The sequence below is a fragment of the Podospora pseudoanserina genome, chromosome 6 (genome assembly GCF_035222485.1).
Source record: "Podospora pseudoanserina strain CBS 124.78 chromosome 6, whole genome shotgun sequence".
NCBI classification, from domain to species: Eukaryota; Fungi; Ascomycota; class Sordariomycetes; order Sordariales; family Podosporaceae; genus Podospora; species Podospora pseudoanserina.
The window spans coordinates 1,486,326-1,510,581 of NC_085925.1; the positions used below are offsets into that span (position 1 = coordinate 1,486,326).

General features: G+C 52.5%; 9 protein-coding genes across 9 annotated transcripts; 4 read left to right on the forward strand and 5 right to left on the reverse strand.

Moving 5' to 3' along the window:
• Positions 1-25: 25 nt before the first annotated feature.
• Positions 26-2,316, reverse strand: QC764_603070 (uncharacterized protein; the record flags this gene model as incomplete). The annotated part of the gene is made up of 2 exons (XM_062948812.1): positions 26-1,681; positions 1,732-2,316. The coding sequence occupies 2 exons, from the start codon at positions 2,314-2,316 to the stop codon at positions 26-28; spliced, it is 2,241 nt and encodes a 746-aa protein (XP_062797426.1).
• A 101-nt stretch (positions 2,317-2,417) lies between these two features.
• QC764_603060 (uncharacterized protein) lies at positions 2,418-5,118 on the forward strand (the record flags this gene model as incomplete). The annotated part of the gene is made up of 4 exons (XM_062948811.1): positions 2,418-3,559; positions 3,619-3,687; positions 3,740-4,300; positions 4,352-5,118. The coding sequence occupies exons 1-4, from the start codon at positions 2,887-2,889 to the stop codon at positions 5,116-5,118; spliced, it is 2,070 nt and encodes a 689-aa protein (XP_062797427.1). The 5' UTR covers positions 2,418-2,886.
• A 57-nt stretch (positions 5,119-5,175) lies between these two features.
• On the reverse strand, positions 5,176-6,230 carry QC764_603050 (uncharacterized protein). Its single transcript, XM_062948810.1, has 4 exons — positions 5,971-6,230; positions 5,615-5,898; positions 5,495-5,556; positions 5,176-5,439 (listed from the first exon to the last, which is right to left on the reverse strand). Exons 1-4 carry the CDS (start codon positions 6,135-6,137, stop codon positions 5,353-5,355), a joined length of 600 nt encoding a protein of 199 aa, XP_062797428.1. The 5' UTR covers positions 6,138-6,230; the 3' UTR covers positions 5,176-5,352.
• A 131-nt stretch (positions 6,231-6,361) lies between these two features.
• On the forward strand, positions 6,362-7,730 carry ssb2 (Replication factor A protein 2). Its single transcript, XM_062948809.1, has 3 exons — positions 6,362-6,509; positions 6,567-6,673; positions 6,739-7,730. The coding sequence occupies exons 1-3, from the start codon at positions 6,506-6,508 to the stop codon at positions 7,480-7,482; spliced, it is 855 nt and encodes a 284-aa protein (XP_062797429.1). The 5' UTR covers positions 6,362-6,505; the 3' UTR covers positions 7,483-7,730.
• Positions 7,550-8,974, reverse strand: QC764_603030 (uncharacterized protein; the record flags this gene model as incomplete). The annotated part of the gene is made up of 2 exons (XM_062948808.1): positions 7,550-8,394; positions 8,451-8,974. The coding sequence occupies 2 exons, from the start codon at positions 8,972-8,974 to the stop codon at positions 7,938-7,940; spliced, it is 981 nt and encodes a 326-aa protein (XP_062797430.1). The 3' UTR covers positions 7,550-7,937.
• A 2,270-nt stretch (positions 8,975-11,244) lies between these two features.
• Positions 11,245-12,343, reverse strand: IDI1 (isopentenyl-diphosphate delta-isomerase idi1; the record flags this gene model as incomplete). Its single annotated transcript, XM_062948807.1, has 3 exons — positions 11,989-12,343; positions 11,548-11,886; positions 11,245-11,477 (listed from the first exon to the last, which is right to left on the reverse strand). The coding sequence occupies exons 1-3, from the start codon at positions 12,185-12,187 to the stop codon at positions 11,245-11,247; spliced, it is 771 nt and encodes a 256-aa protein (XP_062797431.1). The 5' UTR covers positions 12,188-12,343.
• A 233-nt stretch (positions 12,344-12,576) lies between these two features.
• QC764_603010 (uncharacterized protein) lies at positions 12,577-15,761 on the reverse strand. Its single transcript, XM_062948806.1, has 2 exons — positions 13,054-15,761; positions 12,577-12,999 (listed from the first exon to the last, which is right to left on the reverse strand). Exons 1-2 carry the CDS (start codon positions 14,937-14,939, stop codon positions 12,912-12,914), a joined length of 1,974 nt encoding a protein of 657 aa, XP_062797432.1. The 5' UTR covers positions 14,940-15,761; the 3' UTR covers positions 12,577-12,911.
• Positions 15,762-15,883: 122 nt separating this feature from the next.
• On the forward strand, positions 15,884-19,495 carry QC764_603000 (uncharacterized protein). Its single transcript, XM_062948805.1, has 2 exons — positions 15,884-16,110; positions 16,171-19,495. Exons 1-2 carry the CDS (start codon positions 15,954-15,956, stop codon positions 19,416-19,418), a joined length of 3,405 nt encoding a protein of 1,134 aa, XP_062797433.1. The 5' UTR covers positions 15,884-15,953; the 3' UTR covers positions 19,419-19,495.
• Positions 19,496-19,811: 316 nt separating this feature from the next.
• On the forward strand, positions 19,812-24,253 carry QC764_602990 (uncharacterized protein). The gene is made up of 3 exons (XM_062948804.1): positions 19,812-20,658; positions 20,725-20,855; positions 20,958-24,253. Exons 1-3 carry the CDS (start codon positions 20,555-20,557, stop codon positions 23,288-23,290), a joined length of 2,568 nt encoding a protein of 855 aa, XP_062797434.1. The 5' UTR covers positions 19,812-20,554; the 3' UTR covers positions 23,291-24,253.
• The last annotated feature ends 3 nt before the right edge of the window (positions 24,254-24,256 follow it).

Sequence of the window (24,256 nt, forward strand, 5' to 3'; positions counted from 1 at the left end):
GATCATGTATCCCACCCCAAATCTCCTACCTCATAGCCATAGCCTTCTCATTCAACACCCTCTCCTCATTCTTCTGCTTCCCCTCCTTGGGCGCATGAGTCTTCTTATACTTCAAAAACCTCACCAAATTCAACACCGCCTCATCCGCCTTATCCCTCAACTCCCCCTGTGCCCTCTTATCAATTCCCTTCGCCAACGCTCTCAACTTGGGCAAAAACTCCTCCAGATGCTTACGGAAGCCCTCCTTCCAGAACACCTCCTTATCATATTCCGTGGCCTCATCACCATAAATGTCAAAAATCTGGTTGACAGCCTCTACAACATCAGCCGGTGGGATGGTCTTGTCCTGCTCACAGCTCTGGAGGAGAGTGATCAAAAAGACGCCAATCTCGCGGTTGAGATCAATAGGAGCTGTGTCCCTGGCTAAAGAGCCAAGGATACCAACGCACTTGACGCCCAGACCCTGGAGGGGGTCAACCTCCTTTCCTTCTTCTGGTTTTGGCTGGTTCTTCGCGGCCTGGTAGAGCGCAATGAACTTGCGATGTTGGCCTGGAGTCAACGGTACATTTGCACCCAAGCTGCGGGCAATAGCCCAGGCAAGACTGGCTATTTGGGTGGCGAGGTCGAGATCAGCATTGTCAGCCTCGACGATGGGAGTGATGGCCTTGACCCAAATCTTTTTGGCGGCTGGATACCACGCATCATAGATGTTAGAGTTTTCGCTCTCAGAGAAGTCGATGCATGAGACGGTCCAGGCAATATTGTTGAGGGCCGTCAGGGCGTTTGACTGGATGGCGAGGTTCTCTTCGCCATCGATCTGAATATTGGATAGACGAACCAATTGCGGGATAGCTTGTTGAATGAAGGCGCCGAGCGTGGGAAGGTCGTCCAGATCTCCAGAGTCAAATGGGTCGTCGGCTCCTGTTACCTTTTCCATATCGGCTTCCAGATCGGCAATATCGTCATCGTCGTCCTCCTTGTCTTCGTCATCACCGTCCCCGGCATTAGAAGCTCCGTCCACATCCATCGCGTCGTCACCCTCAGGCTTGTCCTCAAGTCCGTTCCATTCCTCCTCCTTTGGTTGAGAACGGTTGCCCTTCTCAAGAGTCTCCTGCAAATCGGCACCGATAGAAGCCAAAATCTCCAAAGCTAATTGGACAACAGCTCCCTGGTTGGCGTTCCCATTAGCCACAGCGCTCGCCGAAGGTACATGTTCCAATGCACGAGTGAGGGTTCCAATAAGAACTGCATCGCAAGCGCCGTCCTTCCCGGGGCTGTGGTCGAGCCATTGTAATGACGAGAAAACATTGTGAAGAACACCGCACGCCATCACCGATCGAGGACCGGAGCCAGAGGCAAGTTTGAGAAGGACGTCGTAGCATCTAGTTTCCTGGTCGTTCGTCATGGTTTGGCCCAGCTCGAGGTTGTCTTCTGAAAGTGTCGTCAGGCAGGAGAGGGTCTCCTCGTAGATCTCTTGCGGCGTGGACTCTGAGGCAGCCAGACGGAAGAGGAATCTGACGATGGTTTGGTTAGCCACGATAGCGGTGGTGATCTCCTCGCGGGCCATGCCGAGAAGATTGAGGAGAGCAAGAAGGGAGCTTGAGATCTCCCATACAATACGCTGCTGAGCCTTGGTGAGCTTGGAGAAGACAGGCTCAGTTGATGTGAGTGTGTCAAGAATCTATGACCTGGTTAGCTCTGGCAAGTTCATAAGAGTTGTAGGTCACATACAGCCTTGGCAGCATGCTCGATGGCAGTCAGAATGTCGAGTCTGTATAGGTGTACACAGAAATCGGCCTCCTCTTCCTCAGCGAGAACCTTGAGAATCTCCCAGCCAGCAGCTCGGCTGTCGATGCTGTTGTCTGTGAGTGTCTCGGTGAGAACAATGTGAACAACCTGCTCCCTGAGAAGCAGCTTTCTGGTTTTGGCATCTTGAACGATGTTGGCGATGGCGCCGGCAGCCTGTGTTCTTGATTTGGCTTCGGGGTTCTTGAGATCCTTGAGAATGGGGAGAATTTTGCTCTCACGGAGCTTTGCAAGCTCTGGATCAGATGGTGGTTTTGAAGCCCTTGCGATGGGGTCTGCGCGGCTGGCACGCACTCTGTTCTTTCTTGCTTTGCCCATTTTTGTATCTGGAAAATGTCTGATGGTTATGACGCGGCGTTTATGAGAGAAATATCTGGAAATACGGTCCCATGAAAATTTCCCAGGTTTGCTCAAGGCAGAAAGTAAATAAAATCTAGATGGTTGTCGCAACAACAATTGTGGAAAAAAAGTTGAGAAAAGCCCTTCAACCCCACACTCGTCCCCCGCCATCCTGAACCCTGGTCCAGGAGATGCGGAGATCCAGGGTCGGGCACGAAGTACCTTGTGTGACACCAGACATGTTGAATTTCTCAAATGACAAAGGTTCCACGCTTAGACTTGATGTTCAGAATATTCATACTGGCTCATGTTAAGGTGTTAAGCTAGCCAATGTCTCACATTGTTACACTTCATTCCCTTCCCACTCAGGTAGATGAGAACACAGGTCGCAAACAAAAGTACTTCGGCTGCTAAACAGCTCCAAGGGTTCGTTGATGCGGAACATGGCAGCCCTGTAAGTGGAGCCGAGCTGTCTTGGCTTTAGCGAGCCACGTTTAACCCAGACGCGCCAATCTAACCACCATCGACCTCCATCCACTATCATTGCCGAGTTCGGGGTCCTAGCATCAAGCTCCCGAGACATCAAGGAAGTCAACCAGACTGGCGACTAATATTGATTGAATGAGATGCGGTTCCGCGCACACCAGCCAATCTCTCATCGTCTGAGACACTGAGCTATTACTTTATATCGTGGTTGATGAATGGGAATGCACTCAGCTGGCATCAATCGCTGAGTGCAAGATGGGACTTTTCACCAACAACGACGACGCAATGGTTAAGAAGGACGATGATCTCAAGCGGGGGAAGACGCTTCCCACTCGCGCACCATGGGTACCAGCTTCAGCACCCAGAACGCCCCCGCGCAAGACGATCAAGCGGCTCGTGATTGCTTTGGCTGTGGGATTCTTCGTCTATTTGTTCATCAAGAATCTACCGCCAATGGATGATCAAGTACGCAGAGACTACAGGCATCCGAGATATTCAGATCGCAAGCCGGGAAAACAGCCAGGCCCGATGCCAAAGATGAAGCCCCCACCACCTGAGCGCATACCGGAGAAGCCCGTGGTGAAGGACATCCCGAGTGAACAGCCTGCTGCTGTCGTGGTACCCCCTGTCGTAACTGACACTGCTACCAACGCCAGAACATATGATGGCCCTATTTACTTCAGGAAGCTGGCTGCGACATTACAAGCCATTGAGAGCAGTACCAGCGGCTACAGCGCGGTGAATAAGAATGTGCTGTTTGCCGCTGCTAGCTTGAAGAGCGCCTCAGTCTTGCTCCCAATGGCATGCAAGATGGGGACTGAGCTTCGAAGCTATGTGCACTTTGCGTTGATGGGTGGTAGTGAGATTGATTTGGATGAACTTCAAGCTGTTAACGGCATCGACGAGTCCTGCCAGATCATCTTTCACGGTAAGAGGACAGATCATGTGCCGATGCCTATATCAATGCTAATCCGTGAACCACCATAGATGCGAGGCCTGATTATGCCTCAACCTCGACATTGAGCCGCCTCGAAACATGTGCTACACGTGGATTATGTGAGCTTCCTTTCCATGACAGTTTGATAACACACCTCTCACACGCTGATAGACCACATTTACAAGTATATGCATCCTCAAGTTCTGTTTCTTGATGCTTCTGGTGTGGAAGAGCACTATTTTCTCGATGGCATCCGCAAACAAGCAGACGTCTCTGGAGTGCCCATTATTGAGCTGCCCAAGAATGCTCACTCACAGTTATCTTGGATGACGAAACTCGATAGCTCGTCGGTGGCGGCTTGGAATAGGATCAGCGTCGATATACTGATCCATGCGCCACCTGTAGGCTCTGGTAGCCTGATTCGATTGCTTCAATCATTATCAGCAGCTGATTTCTCAGCGGGCCCAACGCCTCACCTCACCATCGAACTTCCTCATGACATTGATCGGGCTACGACAGAATTCTTGAGGGACTTTAGTTGGCCACCAAGCCGCACACACAGCCTTGCCAATGTGCGGCAACTTACACTCAGGCATCGCATACCTCGGGCTAGGTTGACCGAAGAAGAAAGTTCGGTCCGTCTTCTCGAGTCCTTCTGGCCGGTCAGTCCGCGATACTCTCACGTGCTGGTACTATCACCCCAAGTCCAGCTATCGCCTGGATTCTTTCACTGTAAGCCTTTTCACAACCAGCTCAACTGGCCCGGTAACTAACATCCACCAGACTTGAAATTCACTCTGCTGGAATATCTCTACTCATCCAATTCCCTCCTCCAAAGCTGGGATTCCCGCCTGCTCGGTATCAGCCTCGACCTGCCCCCCACAACGCTAGCAGACACCTCAAAGTCATTCAGCCCACCTGCTCCCAAACCCATGAAACAGGCCAAAGACTCCAAAAAGCCATCACTATCCTCTCAAACGTCTAGCTCAGCTCCTTTCCTGTGGCAGTCCCCCAACAGCAACGCCATGCTCTACCTCGGCACTAAGTGGACAGAACTCCACTCTCTTGTATCGAACACTATCGAACATCAACACTCTACCTCGTCCCTCTCAACATTTTTCACCACCAAGGCCGTTAGCAAGAGGTATCCCTCCTGGCTGGAACACGCCCTCAGGCTTTCAAGAGCAAAGGGGTATTTCGCGCTGTATCCTAGTGAGGCTACTGCTAAATACTTGGCTACGACGCATAATGAGTTGTTTAAGGGGCCGGAGGAGTACGAGAAGGAGCTGGAGGTAGATGATGGGAGAGGAGAGGAGGTCAGGCTCACGTCTGGGCCGCTGTTGGAGACGGTGCGGTTGTTGGGGTTTGATGAGATGCCAATTGTGAGTTGGGAGGGCAAGGAAACGGGTTTGGAGGGGTTGGATGAGGGGGCGGAGGGGTATGTTAAGGAGTTTAGGAAGGCGGTTGGGGAGAGGTGTGAGGGGTGGGAGGGGGCGGAGGTGGGGGAGAGGTTGGGGGTGGGGGGTTTGTTTTGTTTGAGGGGGGAGTGAGGACGTGATGTAGGTTATGGGGGGAGTTTGAAGGGTTTCATATGGAAGAGGGACATTAATGTGGTCTGGGTACTTGTATCTCATAGTTCAGGTATCTCTCCGTTATCGTCTGAGCATCTGAGCTTGGTTAATCACATTCTACCTTGCATTTTTGAGATGTACGGATCATGATGTTCATTAATGCATAGAGTGGCAACCGTCCTCGTAAATTGCTTTCTCATCTTCCAGCATTACTCACTCGTCAGCCCCCTCATTCAACTTATTTATCACCAACAACGACACGCACGCGCCGACGATACACAGCGCTATGCAAGCCATCACCTATTATCCCATCAGTACATATTCCTCTTTTTTGTTCCCCTGTCCCAGTACTTACAGTCTGCGTCTTCCACCCCGTCTGCACAATCGCCGCCCTCCTGCTGTACTTATTCACCGTTTCTACCACCTCATCAGCAACAATTCCCCTCCCCTCCCCTTCCCATTCTACATTACTCACTGATATAATTCGCCAAGCCCACCCCAAGACAGCTCACACTCAACGCCCAGAAAACCGCCCCCAAGGGATACGCCATCCTCAACTCGGTCTCTGTCGCTGTTTTCCGCAAATGAAAGGACAGGACTATCGCGACGGAGACAATGGCCATGTAGATCGATAACCGGAGGTAAGAGAGAAAGGTGCGCTCGTTGGCGCAGTGGTCACGGCAGTCGGAGGATTCGTTGTTGAAAATTAGGGGGCCAAATAAGGGGGGGTGGAAGAAGGCTCTGGCGAGGGGGTCGCGGCTTGTTGTGAGATGAAATTATTAGTGCTGAGGATTTGAGAAGACAAGAAATAAAATATAAGCTGTGACTTACTCTGTAATCTGGTGAACATCCACCGGCCTTGTCAGTGAAGCCAATGGCTGACAACACAAACTCGACCGGGTGAGGTCTTCCTCGTCTATTTGATCGCTCATGGCTGGATTTTGGTCTGGAGGGATGAAAAGTGTATTTGGGATGGTTGGATAAGTAGAGGGCATCATAAAATTTCTATTTCATAAGTTTGATATGAGATGTGATGAGTTTGTATAAGTGTGCTGCCCTCACAAACATGACGCCATCGTGGGCTTGAATGAGAACCTTGCTGGTGTTTGTTGCAATGAGTGGGGGTGAGCGGGGGTCATGCTTGACACTTATCGGAGCGCTTATCGGTGGCAGCGGGGCACGCGTTGGGCTTTTAATTAGTGCGGCTTCTGCCTGCGCGACCTGACGCGAAGGAGCTGGGAGGGAAACGCGTCTTTCGGTTTATTCACCTTTCCAAGCATTTTGAAGTTTGTTGCTGACTTGACTACGACACCACCCGCGCTATTGACAGACTTCTTGCAACAACATATAACGACTTCAGGACACCATGAGTATGCTATACCGATCAGGAACACAATATTGACAGGCTAAGGCTAATGTAATGGCAGCATCATACGGCGGGTATCAAAGAACGGGCTATGGCGCCCAAGGCGGTGATGAGGGCGGCGGCTTCATGAGCGGTTCCCAGCAAGGCAGTCAGGGTCAATCAAAGAGGGTATGTTCCCACATAGGGTCTCGCACTACCTGAGCCCTCAGGCTAACATCGATCCCCCACAACAGAGCACAATCGACGAGTACCTCCGCCCAGTAACTATCAAGCAAATCCACGACGCCAAAGCCGGCTACAACGAGTCCGAGATCACCATCGACGGCTTCCCCGTCAGCACAGTCACCCTTGTCGGCCAAGTGCGCTCCGTCCAACCCCAAACCACAAACATCACATACAAGATCGACGACGGCACCGGCGGTACCATCGACGTCAAGAAATGGGTCGACCTCGAAAAGTCCGAATCAGGCGCCGAGACCCCCTTTAGCCTTGACACCTGGGTCCGTGTTCTCGGTAGACTCTCGAGCTTCAACGGCAAGATCCACGTTGGCGCACACCATGTCAGAGTGATCGACGATTATAACGAGGTCAGCTATCATTTGTTGGAGTCTACCTATGTGCATGTCTGCATCTCGAGGGGTTTACCTGGTGGTCCTTGGCCACAAAAAGAGGGTGCGGCTGCTGGTGGTCATGGTGGAGGGGACTCTGACAGCATGTTCATCGACAGCGGGAATGGGTATTCAGGTGATGCTGCGGCGGCTAATGCTAGGGTGGCGTCTTGCTCGAGACAGGCCAAGTCGTTGTATCAGTTCATGCAGAGCGATCCAAGATCGATAGAAGGGATCAATGTCGCTGATGTCATGGCTGGGTCTGGGATGGGCAAGAGGGATGTGCTTGCAGCGGCGGATGAATTGTTGGGCAACGGTATTGTCTATACCACTGTTGATGATGAGACCTGGGCCATTCTCGAGACATAAAATTGTTTGGTGTAGGGGGCATGTACAGATTGAATGACGGGATATGCATGGCGAGGGATACCACGGCGCCAGTTATTTGACTGATTGCTTTGATTTGTCTCCTGTAGAGTACGTACAATTCCCATGGCATTCTGATTTAGGGCTACCGAAGGATCATTGCAGTTGTTCGGTGGATTATAGCTACTATCTAGGTAGATCTGACCTAACAGTCGTAAAGAGCGCAAAACATCATCTCAAACAAGAATCCAAGACCAATTAGCCAAATAAACAAAAAATCAATCTGCGAGCCATATGTTGAGTATGGCGATACATGTAAGCAAACGACCCCCTTTCAAACTTGGTCAAAAATCACCATAGGTTGAGTTGATCAACCAGCATCAAACATCCAAAAACAAACAGAACAAAAACAGAAAATTCAGACGCACCAGAAACCATCCCTTCCTCTCTTTCCCAAATCAACCAACAACCTTGCCAACCCTCCTCCCCTTCCCCGTCGCGCCCGGCTCCCGCACCATGATAGTCAACCTAACCGGCCACCTCCCCCTCTTCAAATAAATCTCCTTCTTGATCTCAAACCCAAACTTCTTGTAATACTCATTATTCACCGCCGAGCTCGACTCAAGGTACATCTGCCTCCCCTCTCTATCCGCCCTCATCATCCCATCCCTCAGCAACCGTCCCCCCAAGCCCCTCCCCTGAGATCTCGGTTTAGTGCCCAAGTAAACCAAATACCAAGCATCATTCTCCTTCTCCGGGCCCAAGACCTCCCGCTTGGTGTCGTGAAGCAGAGGGAGGATCTCATCAAAGAGACGGCGACGGCCTTCAGCGCAGAGTTGGAAGTGCAGACGCCAGAGCCCAGAGCGGAAGTGGGTTAGGTAGCTGTCGAGGGAGGGGGGTGGGTTGGGTGGTACCCTTTTTCTTTTATCAACACTTTGTTTTCATCATGCGGTGAGGCGAGGGGCACTTACCAAAGAGCAACACTATCAAAATCCTCCCCCACCGTCGTCACAAGCCCCCCGCCAATGCAGTGAGAGGCGACGGTGTAAGTCAGGATATCGACGTGAAGGTTCCATTTGTCTTCCGCCGCACCCTTGCCCTGTCGTCCCTTCGCCTCGCCGCCGAAACCAGCCCAGGTGAATGTCACCCCTCCAGATGTGGTGGCGGAATCATCGTTGGAAAGAGGGGATTCAACAGCGGGGTTGCTCTCGATATCCACCAGATACCTCGCGTAGTCATCCGCCTGAAACGCGTGCGCGAGACTGAGGGCCGCCTCGCGGCATTCGTGGGTTTGGACGGTGCGCACTTGGGTGTTCCAGGCTGCGGGGAGGAGGGAGCGTTTGGTGAGTGTTGCGAGGACTTTCACGCCACTACTGCTGCCATTCCCACCACTGTTTGTTGTTGTTGATGAGGTGGAGAGTGGAATGGTCGTGGCGGAGGGGTTGGAGGTCGTGGTTGTTGTTGTTGTGGTGGTGGTGGTGGTTGACGTCGCCATGCTGGGCTAACGTCTCGTTCAACTACATCACGGTGAGCATGAGATAAGACGGACGACTTGGGAGAGAGAGAAGTACTTTATGTATCTGATATATTTTGTATACTATCACCCGTATGGACTCTCGAAAGCTGACTTCTCGAGACGGGCATAAACCCTATTGAGGACGACCTCATTAGCATCTCGGTCTTCCAGAACAACCGCAATGTGTGATTTGATGACTTACTGGACGGGTGGCGGAGGCAATTAAGTGCGGTTCGCAAATCAGCAGACATCAATGTGGTCTTTAGAGCTGTCCTGGCTCCGTTGGCTTGTAAAAACAGAGGAGGTAAAAGTGTAATCGAAGATAAGGTCTTGACCAAGACCCGGCTGTATAGGTTATCTTCGAAGAGCGGCTATTGTTGTTCTCGAATGTCTCGTTACACGTAAGAATAAAAAGACGACAAGAGATAGGTTGGGGGGGAAAGTGTTTGTATATGTGTAAGTACCAGTCGGCCGGAGAGTGGATGGATGATTGTTGTTTGGGGTTTCTTGGCGTGGGCTGTGTAAGATGGGTTGATAGTGATAGATTGGGTAGTGGGAGTGGCAAAATGACTGGATGGGACGAGTCCTGGTAGGGAATGTCCTAGTAGTCTGAGTGGTGGTAGTAGCAGCGGTAGCAGGTTATGGTCGTTGTGCAAGAAGAAGCAAACAAGACAACAACAGCAGCAACACAGCAACAACTACAAGATCGAACAAACAAACAACAGGCAAGACAATGGCAACAGCGCGTAGTGTGTGTGCGTGCCCTTGATGCTAAATTGCCCCCCTGAATGGGGGACTTTTAAGTAGACTTGGATAATACGGGGGTGTGTTGTACTGGATCAACTCTGGGGTAGTGGTAGTTCTGACGAAGAATCCAAGAAGGCGACGAAGTGGCAGGTAGGCACCTTGAATATGTAGACAGCAAACTAGGACGGACCTCTTAACAATTTCTAAGACAAATGACACGAAGGGGGACCAGCTTGCTCCGACGTAATGAGACAAGGATGACGAGAGTCGGAGACGATAAGATAGGTGGGATGAGAAGTTCCCAATGTTTGGAAATCAGGCAAGCAGCCGGAGGAATGCAGCGGGCTCTTTTGGGAAAGACGGGGGCACTTACACCACGCCCACGAGGACATGCATGTAGGGGAACGGTGGGCTCCCCATGTGTGAGCACTCACACCGCAGAGAGCCGGAGAAGGTCTCCCCAGTCCACCCAGTCACCAGACAACACAAGTCCGTATCTCTCTGTTAGGGAATAGGAAATTGTCGGGAATGGTTCCGTTGAAGGTCCCGGACAACGGGGCGGGCGTATCCATTGGCTGCCAACGACTGCCCACAGACCGGGGGAAACCAGGGAGGTCCCAAGGACGGAACCATGAAGCAATGGCAGCGCCGGCATCCCCAACGTCGGTCAAAGGTGGGGGTTGGGATCTCGCCTTCGTCCAAACTCGCTATCCAATGAAGCCTGCACGAGATGCAACCTGTACAGCATCCTGTTGACGAACAGGGTCCTTGTCCCCAGGCTCAAGAGTCCAATTCCTAGCGGTTCAGCTGCACATGCCAAGTTAGACGGACTAGGGGACTGGGGGGACTGTGCTGATCCGAGCATCGGGTCCCACCGGTGTTTGAGTGGAAAGTTGGCCATCAAATGGTCCTGTAAGTCGCCCTGTTCCAATCAAACGTCGTCAATTCGTGGCCTGTATGTACATGGATATGCAAGATGATCAGGTGACGCAGCCATGGGTGTCCTGACCGCACGCCCTGCCTGCAGCCGCTGGTTCCCCAGAGATAGTGATGCTTGTCATGATAAGAGCTTGTCCAGTCGAAGACAGAGATAAACGGATGGCATACTCAGCAGCAAGCACGAACAGCTTTGTTGTTGTTGTTGTTGTTGTTGTCACATCGCATGGTTGCATTCCCGGAGCACCAATGTTCTGTACACCCCGTTGCCGAATCTACAGGAAAATAGTTCTTCTGATTATTATTTTGGTAGAAACCCCCCACCCTAGCCTCCCCAAAGCAATTGCTCTGCGATTAAGTAACACTACCAGTGTTGTGTATGCAAGGTGCTGAAAAAGGAAGCAAGCGGCTCTCTGCCCGGCTTTATAAGTCACCGGTCCAAACAAAGCAGAGAGCGGATATCTTAGGCATAAAAAGCGGAAACCAATCGGACGGCCAACGTCTCGAAAAACTGCACTTTTCTTTTGCTGTGTTTTGCTGTGTAATCCGAATTCCGATCCCGTCCACTACATGCGGCGGATCTCCTGCTCGTTCTTGTACTTGTCGAGCCCGGTGTCCAAGTTCGCCCACCACTCAAACAACATCGAGTTGCAGATCAGCTTGAACCAAGGCGTGAACTTTAGGGAAGGATCCTCAAAGAGCTGCTTCAGCTTCTCGGCAGAGACATACTGTACGTCCTTGACCTCGTTCGGGTTGGGGTTAAGATCGACATTGGCCTTGATGAAGAGAATGTAGTCGACTAAAGTGGTACCTCATGGTTAGCACATTGGCACGACAGCGCGGGGCGGCTGTACATCATTGCTACTCACTCTCGTGCTCGCCCCATTTCCCGTCGCTTGGCGCCTTGTAGTGAATGCGTGTCAGGAAGTGAAAGTCCTCCAGGGGGACCTGCTCCTTCTTGATGCCCAATTCGTGGTCCAACTTCCGTCGCGCAGCATTCTTGACGCCCAAAACAGAGTCCTCCAGGTTGGACCCGGTCTCGCTCGCCATGTGCAGCGGGTGCGAGCAGCAGGTATTGGTCCACATGTCCGGGAAGGTAATCTTCTCGGAGGCACGCTGTTGAAGAAGCAGCTCGTTCTTGTCGTTGAATAGGAAGACGGAGAAGGCGCGGTGCAAGAGTCCCTTGTCGATGTTCGTCATGAGGTGGCCTGGTTGCGCGTGGTGTTCCTGGTCAGTACAACATGAACCCCGCGCATAACAACCCCTCCCCCCCTTTCCTAGCTGCTTCTTGTATTATGGTGACAACTCACAGAGCTTCTTGCTGGCAGTTCCGATCGGCATATCATTCTCGTCTGTCACGATGCAGACCTCGTCCATCAAGCGGATCTGCTCCTCATCGTGGCCTTCGAGCGCTTCGCCGCTGGTGTCGATATCGGGGAACAGGCTAAGGATGGTCTCGGCTGTGATGGGGACGCTGCGCGTCTGGGTCTCGATGGTGGTGACAGACATGGTGGGCGGTATAGATGAAGTGGGTGAGGTTAGGAGCGCGTCACGGGTGGTAGACAGAGGGTTTGGGCGCAAGTTATATTGGAAGGAATTAAGGTTCCTCAACAAGTCCACGATAAGGGTCAACACAGCTGCAATTTAAAGTGGGTGCCCTGAACCCTTCTGCTTTATTGCCCGGGTAATCGCCGGGCCCCGGCCCAGCAGCCTGGCACGAGGGGCAAATCGCGGGGACCGCCAGAACCCTTCAAAGAACACCCTTGCCACCCGAAGGGTGCACCCGCCACTTACACCCAAAGAGGAAGATACACAAGCTTTGCATCGAATGTCATTGTGCCCATCATGTGAGGGCGGTGAAATGTTTTTAATGAAACTCGTCACCAAACCCAAAAAAATCATCTTGGTTTTTGGTGGAAGTAAATATTGTGTACGTAACCATTAGGTACTAACCGGCATGGCCCGGCGGTTGATGCCCCTTTTTACCCCTATTCTCCAACTTCACCCGAGCCCCAAGTTTGGGCATATATCTACTTATGCTTGCCTCACATCCCTTTGTAAATTACGCTGAAACAAGCGTTATGTGTATTTTTTCCCAAACCATCGCAATAGTCAACCCATTCATAGTTGTTTCATAGCCTATTCATTCTGCCATTCTTGTGATGTCGTCATATGTTTCATCAGCCCGATTTTCTCCTCTTTTCTTCCAAATCTTTTTCTTGGATTTCTATCATCAGCCGGCGTTGTTTCTGTTCTCAGCCTCTTTGGCTGCCTGATCCCAATCAGATGCCCAGATAAACGCATATTCAACCAACGACACGCTAAACAGGAATATTAGCAATCGCATCATCAAAGCTGGTTCAAGGAGAACTCACAGGCCTAGGCCAATCGTGACGCCGATCCAGAGGCCAGTCAACTTCCAGTCCAGGCCAAAGCCCAAGCCAAAGGAGATGGGCAGCGCCACGACATAATAACAGACCAAGTTGGCGTATCCTCCAAATTCTTGCTTGCCAATACCACGCAGCAGCCCATGAGAGACAGCAGCCATGCCATCCAAGACCTGCATCAGCGCACAAACAGGAAGGACCTTCGCAACCAAGTTGATGACATCCTCATCGTCAGTAAAAAGCCGCGGGATTTGATACCGAAACACCGTCAGCATCGTCAGGTTAAACACCCCCACGAGAAAGCCTCCAAATACAGTCACCTTGGCCGAAGTCTTCGCAGCGTCCACCAACTTAGCCCCCACCAAATTCGCAACCCTCGTCGAGCCCGCAATCGACAACGGAAACGGAATCTGAAAAGTTGTCGAAGTAATAGTAACCAACACACTCTGCGCCGCCAGCGTCGTCACCCCAATCCTCCCACACAACAGCGTCAAAATCTCAAAAGCGAACCACTCCGCCACAACCATAATCATCCCCGGCAACGCCAACCTAATCATCGGTCCCCAATTCCTCAAGGCCCCCTTCTTAAACCCTCCCCACGCCTCCTTCCCCTCCACCTTCCACACATATAGCCCCAGCAACAACGGCAACAAATTCTGCGTAATAGCCACCGCCATCGGAGCGCCCTTAAACCCCCAACCCAGCTTCCACACAAACAAAAAGTTCAACAGAACATTCACCGGCGCCGCCACAAGCAGCACATACGTAGTAGCATGAAACAGTCCCTGGGCCAAGACAAACCGTTTCCCTGCTTCAAATATAGCATACGCCGGCGCACCCAACACAATCGTCCTGAGATAAATCCCCGCAAACGCCGCGCTTGCCTCTTCAATTCCCAGTTTGATCAATATCTCCTCCGACTTCCACCACACCCCCATCACCGGCACGAGCACCAACATCAAAAAGTACACCATCCTCTGCATCTGCAGCCCCACTAGGGTCTTGTGCCCGGACCCAAACGCCTGCGCACAGAGGGTATCCAGACTCGTGGCCAGACCCTGGATAGGAGCGTAGCAGGTGATGTTTGCTGTCATGGTAGCCAATGTCACTGCTCCCAACTCGACAGTTCCTAGTCTTGCAACAGCAAAGATGGACGTTACTGTCAAGGAGTACTGCAACAAAAAGGTGACAATCAGTGATTTGGAATAACCAGCAATAGTTTTCGCCTCCCGCTGCCAGGTGGTGCGGATTTGTCCTGCCGCCACAGCAGCTTCCCATTGCTCGTTGAGATTTTCCGGGGCATCTGATGGATGACGAGAGGTGCTTCCCAGCAAGGGAGCCCGCTCATCCGGACCAATGATGATGCGAGGTGCTTCCTCATCACTGGACGGAAGAGGGACCTTGGTGCTGAAGAGTCGTTTGTACAACCGGGAGAACTGGCCGGCGATGCCTTTTGGTGGTGGCTCATGGTGGTGTTTAGGCGGAAGAATATGATTGTCCCTCAGCAAAGACCGTTCAGCATCACGGCTGCGGGCTCGCTCAGTGCGGGTGAGTAAGGCGGGATCATCATGTCCCAAGGGAAGAGCAAGAGCTGGGCGGGTAGTCCCAAAGGCTATCCCGCTTGGCCGGCGGTACAGAGTTGGTCCTTGGGTGGCATCGTCTTCTCCATGGTCAGATCCGTCAACTGCTTCTGTGTCGACGGGTATGTCTTCGTCATCGGAGAAAGCTGCAAGGTCTCGTGCCAGGACTTCTTGGGCAAGAGGCGAAGTGGAGAGGAAGGAGTTTGCTAAGGATGCGTGGCGGTCATGGTGGCTGCTGGGGATGGAAGATTCTTTTCTTGCTAAAATTGGCTGACTTCTTGGACTTGAAGGCATTTTGATGACCTTTTTTACAGAAGTATTTTGTGTGTGTTGAAAGTGTTCAAGGTAAGTCCGCCACCGGAGAGAGCTTGACGGCTCGGCCTGTTCGGATGAGGCAAGCCGGACCGGACCCTGTGTTGGTAAAAGACGGGACGATGAACCGAATGCGACGCAGAACCCAAAGAGTATTTTTGACGTTGCAGGTTGAGCTGCAATGCAATGCACGACGTTCGGTTTATCGAAGAGGTTTTCAAGGCAAGTGCATGAGAGTGAAGGTGAGAAGTCATGAGTCAACTCGAGGAGGGAGGTCCCCCTCTCTTGTGTAGGAACTGACTGGGCCCTTGGAGGGGTGTGACTGCACAGCACCCTGGCAAAGGTTTAGGTAAAGATTGACCGTTGTTTCGGAACCCGTACATAGAGAGGATTAGTGCATGCTGCCGATAACCGGCATTACTATGAAGCATCATCGTAACCCCCCCCCCCGCTTCGAGAGGTAGGTGAGAAAAGTGGTTGGTGGCTGGGCCATTGATTGTGGAGGACCGAAGGTGCGAATCGTAGAAAGAAGATCTCACAGATGCGGTCATCCAAGCTGTCGTGCGAGGCCCCTGCAGGTCGTTGAGCTGATTGTTCAAAAACTTGGGTTCGTGCCACGATACGGGTTAGGGTTGTGGCGCAAAGTCGTTCTGAATAGTTCGCTTAGTTCTGTCCGCGTATGAAGCCAAGTAGAAAACCAAGATATCAAGTGAGGAACATATCAGATTAGGTATCTTTGAGCTTCATCGAGTAATTTAATTGTGTGTACTTTTAAGTTGGGTAGTTGGCTTCTATCAATAGAATGGGGAACAGAAAGCTTGGTCTTATCTGACTTGAGCTAGTGATCTTATCGCCCGGCTAGTTCACGATTGGAAAGCGGTGACTTGGTGCAGAATAGCGAATTTCCCAGAAAGTTACCCAAGCAACGCTGTTTTGCGACAACATACCCGAATTCTTGTCGCATAGTTCATTCGACATTGGATTCGTTTGCGCAGAATGGGGAAACGGTTCTCTTATGGCGGCGATGCTGTCGGTGGTCCGAGAAAAAGAGCCAAGGTGGTTCATGAAGCACCGACGTCCGAGGAAGTCCACGCCAACAGACAGTTGAGGCAACTCCTGGTATTCGACCAGGACCCAGCGCGGTTAAGACATGGTTTGTACCTTCCGTTTCCAGTGTTGGCAGGTCAATTGTGCGGCTAACTTGAAATTCTAGGTCTTCAATCGCTCAAACTCTACCTTGACGAACTCCTCAGCACAGATGGCGGCATAAAGAGCGAACGCGCCAAAATTCTCCGAGATTATTTGGATTCAGAGAAACCCGCCGAAGATGGGGAGAACCCGGTCTACCTGCCAGATATTATGCACACATGGAGTCATGCCGGTCAAACCAACAACGACAATCTCATGTCCGCTGTTCCCGTGGTGCTCGTCCTGCTCCTGAGGCTGCTCTCCCAGTCGCTTGAGACCGTCCCATACGGGCTTGGAATTTGCAGAACACTGTTGATCAAAGAATTTCAACAGCTGATCAGTCGGAATTTAACCGCTGACAAGGGGAAATCCTTTGTCATCTCTCCCACACTTCGCTTGTTGAGGGAGGCGGTCAGCTTCGATGGAGGGGCGATTGCAAGACCCCTTTTCAGGGCGAGGGCGACCATGTTAAAATCATTGGCCCGCAATATGGGTATCGTCCACATGGGAGAGGACAAGGAAGACACCAAGCGACCTTCGGCTCGCACCAATGCTATTCAATTCTTTCTCGCCGCAATCAAATACCTTCACCCAGAGGCGAAGAAGGAATTGCTCTCCCAAAGAGACATCGTCTCTGCGCTAACCAGGGACGTCAAGCAGGATCCTCCATATATGCTCAAGGAGCTACTCGTTGGGCTGAAAAATCACATTATTATGGACGATAAGGTTCCCCGCGAGGCCAAGTCAAACCTGCTCAACACCTCGACCCTTGTTCGATTATCGGCGCTTTACCAGTATCGCCTCGATTCCCCAGCGGAAGACGAGCCCTCGATAGCTGATATGGCCCACGAACTATTATTAGCTGTGTGCACAAACCCAGCTTGTGGCGTCTTGAGACAGGACGCTGGATTCTACCCGCGGGAGATAGACCCAAACACGACAATACCAAGGGCGGAGCTCGACGACTTGGGCCTGGAAGCGGTTGCGTGGATGAACAAGTTCAAGACGGAAGTGCCTATTCGAAACTACACGCTCTCGAACTTTCTACCAAATCTGCGCCCTTGGTCAAGCGTCAAACAAAGCGAACTCATCACCTCTATCTTCAAGGTGGCACCGGAACTAGTGGCCAACTACTTCATCAACAACAAATCTTTCACCTTTGAACCGAAGCTTTCTGCCACATGGATTGGTTACGCGGCGTTTTTGTTCAATACCGTCATTCTCCCAATACCAGAGAATCTGTGCCGCGGTCCAAACGTCCCCGAGCTGCCCCCACCTACGTCAATTGTTCTTGACAACGTCCTCCCCCTTCCTCTGAACCAAAAGGCCCTCGTCCGCTGCCTAGAACACAAATCAAATATGATCAAGTTCTTTGCCACGAGGATCCTGGTAGTGGCCATAGAGAAGCTTGATGCTGTCATCACAATCTACCAGGACCCTTCTCACACCAATAAGTCGATATGGAACGAAGCCGCTCGAAGGCTGGTGGACGAGTTTTGCCAGCGCGCCCCTGGCATTCGCTATATGATTACTGCATGCCAAAAAATCCCCACAGAGGATCTACTCCACCGCGAAGCGGCAAGTCGGCTGCTACGTCTATGCTATGAGGTGCTGCCTCAAGCTACGCTGAGTGCCAAATTGGATGTTTCCGCCCATCTAGACGCTGTTCTGGGCCGCATCTCCAACCAAGAACTGGAGGATCCGCGTGACTTTGCCCTCGGGCTGAAAGAACTTGAAAGTCTTCTGGCTATTGCTGGGTACTCTCCTGGCATGCGGTGGTTCGGGGCTTCGAAGGGAGCCACTTTGTCACCTTTCACTCAGTTGCTGAAGATCTGCGTCGAGGCCCCAAAGGGTGTTTCGCTGGAGGCGATGAAGCAGGTTTTGAACTTTGTGGCCGTCGAACAACAGCTCGTTCCAGGTCATGCCGCACACCCTGGCTTGCTTCCGTTGATTGAAGCCCTTCAGTCTTGTTCCAAGTACGCCTCTCAGGCATGGCCGTTCTTGGATAACTGCTTAACGCAATGCGCCAGCAAATCGGTGAAGTATGTCGAAATGCTGCAAGATATTGCACAAGAGACTGCCGAGTCCACTAGTCAAAACATCGATGGGCTACTCGTGAGCCCCATCATTCTTGCTATCCGGGACCAACTTCCCCACGCATCTAAGAATGGAGGGGAAGAGGTGCTCAAGGCTCTTGGCCGAATTTTGCCTAGCTATCTGGGGCTGTCAGTCACTGTTGGTGAGAGCAGGCCGATACTCAGCTCGATCTTTTTCAAGATGGTGAGTGACCTCCCAGATCCCAAGGGCAAGCTTGCCAAGGCAGGCGTTCCTGAGAGGCTTGAATTTCAGCACAATTCTTGGTCATCTTCAAAACCAAAATCCGAGAAGAAGGCAGTGGATACACAGGATGCGGCCACACTCGAAACGAACATCGATCAAAAAACCTTGGAGGGCGTGCTGCATGTCCCCGATAGTTTGGAAGCAGAAAACTCAGCTTTGATGAAGTGGGCAAACAAGACAGCAGATGAACTTGTCGACGAAGGTTATGCGACCTCCTTGATTGCATTGCTGGCATCTGAATATGCCAGTATCCGTAAAGAGGCGCTTGTCAGTATTCTCAAGGTGGCAGACAAGATCAAACAATCACAGTATGAAGAGAAGGAGCAAGTTTGGCTGCTTTTGTCTGAGCTCGCGGAAACGGCCAAAGACAATATCAACAACGGACCTCTGCCCAGCACAATAGTCGCGTTTGCCAGCCACGCCTTGCATATCGTACGCGACCCGCTCCATGGCCTTTACCCCAGGGTCAACATTTTCTTGACTCGAGGACCATACTGGAGTCTGGACAAGCTGCCTCTGGTGGATGAGATCCTGACCGAGGAGCCCAACGTCGGCGATGCCTTTTATACCCAGATAAGTTGGCTGTTGACGTACCTCATCGACGGGTTACGTTCAGCTTCTGACCTGGAGCTTTACCACAAAAAGCGTAGCCGGGGACCAATCTTGGAGAGAATCCTTGCTCTAGCGGTCAACCCATACATGAGGCTACCACTACGCACCCAGGTGTTGAGATTACTCTACCGGGCTAGTAGTATCGAGGGTGGCAGTACTACGCTCACGACGAGATTCAGCGTGATGAGCTGGTTGGAGGAACGACGGTCCGCGTGCGCTGATTCCAGTGAAGCTGCAGTCTATGATGGCCTGCGTAGGAGGATATGGGAGACGTGTGACCAGCAAAGGGTTACAGAATGGAGTAAGAACGGGCTGCCTTGAGCATTTAATTGAATAATTGTAGAGCATGTACGAGACAATACCAAGATACCAAGTCGTTTTGAAGATTACCAGCGGAAGCTCGAGTACTGTTCTCAAAGGAAGTTGGGGGGCCTGTGATTTGTTGAATGAAAGGGTTGTGGCTGCCTTGACAGCTGCAACAGGGAGTTCCCATCTTGGGACACAAGGACTCCCCCACATTTGCATCATGGTCCCTTTGATGCCTTGCGCGGGAGCTGAAATTGTTGGGCTAGGAATTGATATGACCAAGTGAATGGTCTTGTGAAAGACATGATTGGTGAGGCAAGTCTACTGCAAGGGAAAGTGAAAGGCAGCTCTTATCGATAAGGATATCTCGCCAGTGAGGTGTTTGATTCAGGCTTCGAAACAAGAGACAACGACCCCGCCACCTGCTCCCCAGCAACTACTTCCATCTCTGCCATTGCATTGCACCGAAAAATCAAACCCTGCGGACAACGGCGGAGTGTGAGTTGAATATCCACATCCACACGTAGTCGGTAGCACTGTCCACCGGGCCACTGCTTGTCGCACCGCCACTGCCCGTTCTACCGTACCTAGTGCCCAAAAGCCAGTCGCCTGAGACCCTCTCTCCTTCCAGAACGAACCCCGTTTATCATTGATTTGCTCGACCGCACACCCACACCCACACCTCACCCACACCACACCGCAGCACACATCCGCAAACAAGAATCTAAGAGCCCAAAATCACCGCGCTTCCACCGACCGTCCTACCTCGACATCACATCCAATCCCCCATCCGCCGAACCTCGAGCAACAAGTTCCCTTCCCATCGCCCCGTAGACCTGCCTTTTCTGCACCGCTCCACACCTTGTCACCTCGCCCGCAATTCACCTGCCAACACAGCCGACTCCTGATCAGTCTCGGGTGCTGGGATAACCTCCTCCGGTGAGGACCGCCATCAATCACTGCGCTGCCATCAATCGAGCGCTTGGTTTCACATTCGATAACTCTCGAGCCTCTATATTCTAACCAAACAAGCGTCAACCAAATACTCCTCTGCGGACGTCTGGTCGACATCATTCAGCCACGCCTGCCACAATCTCCATAGCCAGGAGCGCCCAACGACCCTTTCATGGTTGCTGCTTAATTTAACCACGATGGCTCAAAGATACTCTTACACCGAGGAGCACCTCCTCTTCTTGCGCCAATCTCCGCTATGTGTCAAGCCACCGGGCCTTCCACCCGCTGAAGAGTGGATGGGGTATGCGACGAAGGCCCAATTTCAGATCATACATACAGGTTTGGCTAACCCCTCTATTTTCTCCAGTCCACCTCCCGAAACATTCCGCAATCAGCCCGGAAAGGTCAACGATGCTCGCAAAGGCGGCGACAGTCTGTTGCTGGGTCAGGAAAACCGGCGTCCGACGTTGGATCGCAATGCTAGTCGAACTTCAGGATGTATGGATTACCCTTTCCCCCAAACTGCGTTGGAGAGAGTGCATGGCGCCCAGCATCAGCCTAACAATTCATCACCAATCTTTGCTAATTCGACAAAAATAGTTGCTGATGACTTGATTCTCGGCCCCCCGCGCAATGCCTTCGCATCTGCAACCGCAATCCGCGGCGCCCGGAGCGGCGATGCGGATAAAGGATCGAAGGATCTAGACAGACCGGACCGAACCGATCGCTTCAACTTCCGTAATCGTACCAACGACGCGGACTCAACCGGTGACCGACTCGGTCGGGATAATCATAATCGAGACGGCAAAGATGGCCGGAACAACAATGGTTTCCGGCGACGTGGAGACCAGGACCAGGATACCGAGGGCTGGAGTACCGTGAAGCCTCGCAAGAGCTTCGGCGCCGAAGGAGCCGAACGCTTTCAGGGACGTATGGGTGGCGCTGGTACCGACCGCTTCCCAGCTCGCGACGACCGCCGGACTAGGGACCGTGAAGACCAGGATGGGGGAAACCGCCGTACCTTCCGCCCACGTGATCAAGAAGACGAGGACCCCGAAGCACCACGGAGGAATGGACTTACCAGAGGCAAGACCGACCTATGGTTCAGCAAGGACAGCGGGACCGCCACTGCCACCGAGGCCTCGACAGGACAGAAGCATATCGAAAGAAAGAGCTGGAGAGACCGTGCCCCTCCAGAGGAAAGGCCTGCGGAAAGACACAATGACCGCCAGGACAGAAACTTTGAAAGGCGCTGGGATCGCCAACAGAAGGTTGAGAACGACCCGGAGTGGATGGCCGAGCCTGCGGAAGAACCTTCTCAGGGCCGCACCGCGGACGATTTCCGCAAGTTCATGGAAGCTATGAAGAGCGGACCCAAGTCGGATGAGAAGCCCGCTTCGATAGCTCTTGACAAGCCTTCAACTGACTCCTTTTTCGAACTGGAGCCCAAGGTGCTCTCAGCACCCGCCGTTGAGAATAGACCCGATAAGTTTTTTGAGGCTTTTGGAGGTACAGGCCTTGATGCAGGCGCGCCCGCTGCCGAAGCCAAGGACGCGGCCAGGCCCAAGGGAGCGAAGCCATCACGGTTCTTGTCATTCCTGGCGCAGCAGGAGAATGGCCAGCCCAAAGCTGAACCACCCACTCCGGCACCAACCGCATCTGCTGGCGATGGGAAACCGCCATCGGGCGAGGCCGACAAGCTTGCTTTCCAGCAGCTTATAGAGAAGCTCCATAGCAGTCGTCTGGGAGGCTCAGGCAGCCCTACCCCAAATGGACCTCCACCCCCTGGCCCTCCCCGAGATGCCCCTGGAGGACTGTACAATTTGATGCCACAGAAGAGCAATGTGGCATCTCCAGAACCATTTCAACAGTACGGAAATGACAGGCGTGATGATCCCCGCTTCCGTCCTCCACCACAGCTGTCTCCCTATGAGATGATGACATCTCGCATGGGTCTGCCGGGTCCATCTCATTCCCCGCCAGTCAGTCGGCCGGAGCATGCCTTACAGGAACTCCTTTCTCAGCGCCAGAGTCAGTCCAATCCTCGCGGGCCTCAAACACCTGGCGTGGTCAATGAAAATACGGAATTCTTGATGCACCTGATGCAGGGCCACCGGCGCGCTGAACCAATGAGGCCTGAGCAACGACAGCCAGATCAGCATTTGCCCGAACAGCTCCTCGCCCGTATGCAACAACAGCAGCAATCCAGCAAGCAGGGGCCTCTTCCCGGAATGCCAGACCGTGAACACCTTGAATACCAGCGTGAGAGAAGCGCGTCCCAGCGTCAGCAGCAACTTCGTGGACAGCCGGGACCACAAGGCTTCATGGATGAGAGTCAATTCCACCCCGGAGATTTGAATGCCCGCCCTCCGCAACAGCCGACACAGATCCTGCAGCGGCCGATGCCTCCTCCTGGCTTGGATCACCAAATGCATCCTTTCCATATGGGTGGCCCCTCGGGCGGTGCGGGCCCGGCGCCTCAGATGCAGCCACAACGGCCAATGATCCCACCTCCCGGGCTGCTCAACAGCGGTCCTCGGAATGCCAATGTCGGGCCCATGCCCGGAATGCAGTTCCCACCAAACTTCCCGCCCCCACATGGACCCCCAGGTCCCAGCAACTTCCCATCTGTACCGCTACCTCCACACATTGGCGGCCCCCCTCCTGGACCCCCTGAGGGCATGGCAGGACCTCCGAGGCAGATGCAACCGCCTCCGGGCTTCTTTGGCGGACCCCCGCCCCCGGGCTTCATGGGACCTCCCGGTATGGGATTCCCAGGCGGTCCCGGCGCGCCGGGCGGACCGGGCGGACCAGGCCCTGATGGTCTCGGGCCAAGTGTAATGGGCTATGGCGGGCTTCCCAGTCCCTTTGATAGGATGGAGCGGATGGACAGAAGGGGCATGATGCCTCCTCCGGGAAACTTCCGCGGCTAGAGGAATGACCGTGAAGGAAATCCGGACCAGCGCGTGCAAATGGCCTTGGAGCATATTATGCAGGTGCGGGAACACGGGGAACGAGTTCGTGAAGAGCACAGAAGGGAACATGGGCGGCCTCATCTTTAGCAAGCCTTCCGAGGCTCTAAAACAACGGAGGTTAGCCTGAAGAAAGCAGAGACAGTTGGGGGCGTTAGATGACGATGTCACGAATTGGAAGGAGGTGAGGCGTATCTTGACCGCCCACGTCTACAAGCGTGCTGCCTACCTCGACGAACAGCTGGCGACTGGTATAAGATAGGTTATCTTTTAATTGTGTACGGGCATTGCCTACTCCCAAGAAAAGCGGGCAATTTTGGAACAGCAGACGGTGGTGGTGGCATAGTTCTTAAGAAAAAGGTTTTGTCGATAATGGCATAACATCAGGGGTAGGGACGGAAGGAGTGTCTGGTGGTGATTTTACCTAGGCAAGGAATGAGATGATAGGAGTATGGGACAGAGGTTGGTGAACGATTAACCACTGATCTGTCGTGATTTTTGGGCCTCTTTTCTTTCTTTGTGAAGTCTAGTACTATTACGTTTTCTGTTTGGTGTGGATGTTGTCTGAACGGTGTGCTGTGTGGTTTAGCAGTATGTAGTAGTTGTTTGATTGGTATCTCCTACTTTGAGATAGCGCGAGGCTAAGGGAAGCGAGGGGGGGTTGAAAGTGTAGGGCTATGTTTTCTGTGAGGGGGTTTAAAAGGTGAAGGGCGAGCAAGGAGGAGCGTTGAAATGATGAACTAGCAGCGTTGCTGTTGTGACTTGTGTTGCTGAGGGGGGAATCAAGCGAGTAATGAAGATGAAAAAGAATTTACAGTGAGCCGGGGAACATTGTGAAATCTTTGTGGCATAGTGATATGGAACCTGTGTTGTTGCTTTTTCCAAGATGGCACTTTTATAAAGAAGACTACAAAATGAAGCGAGAAG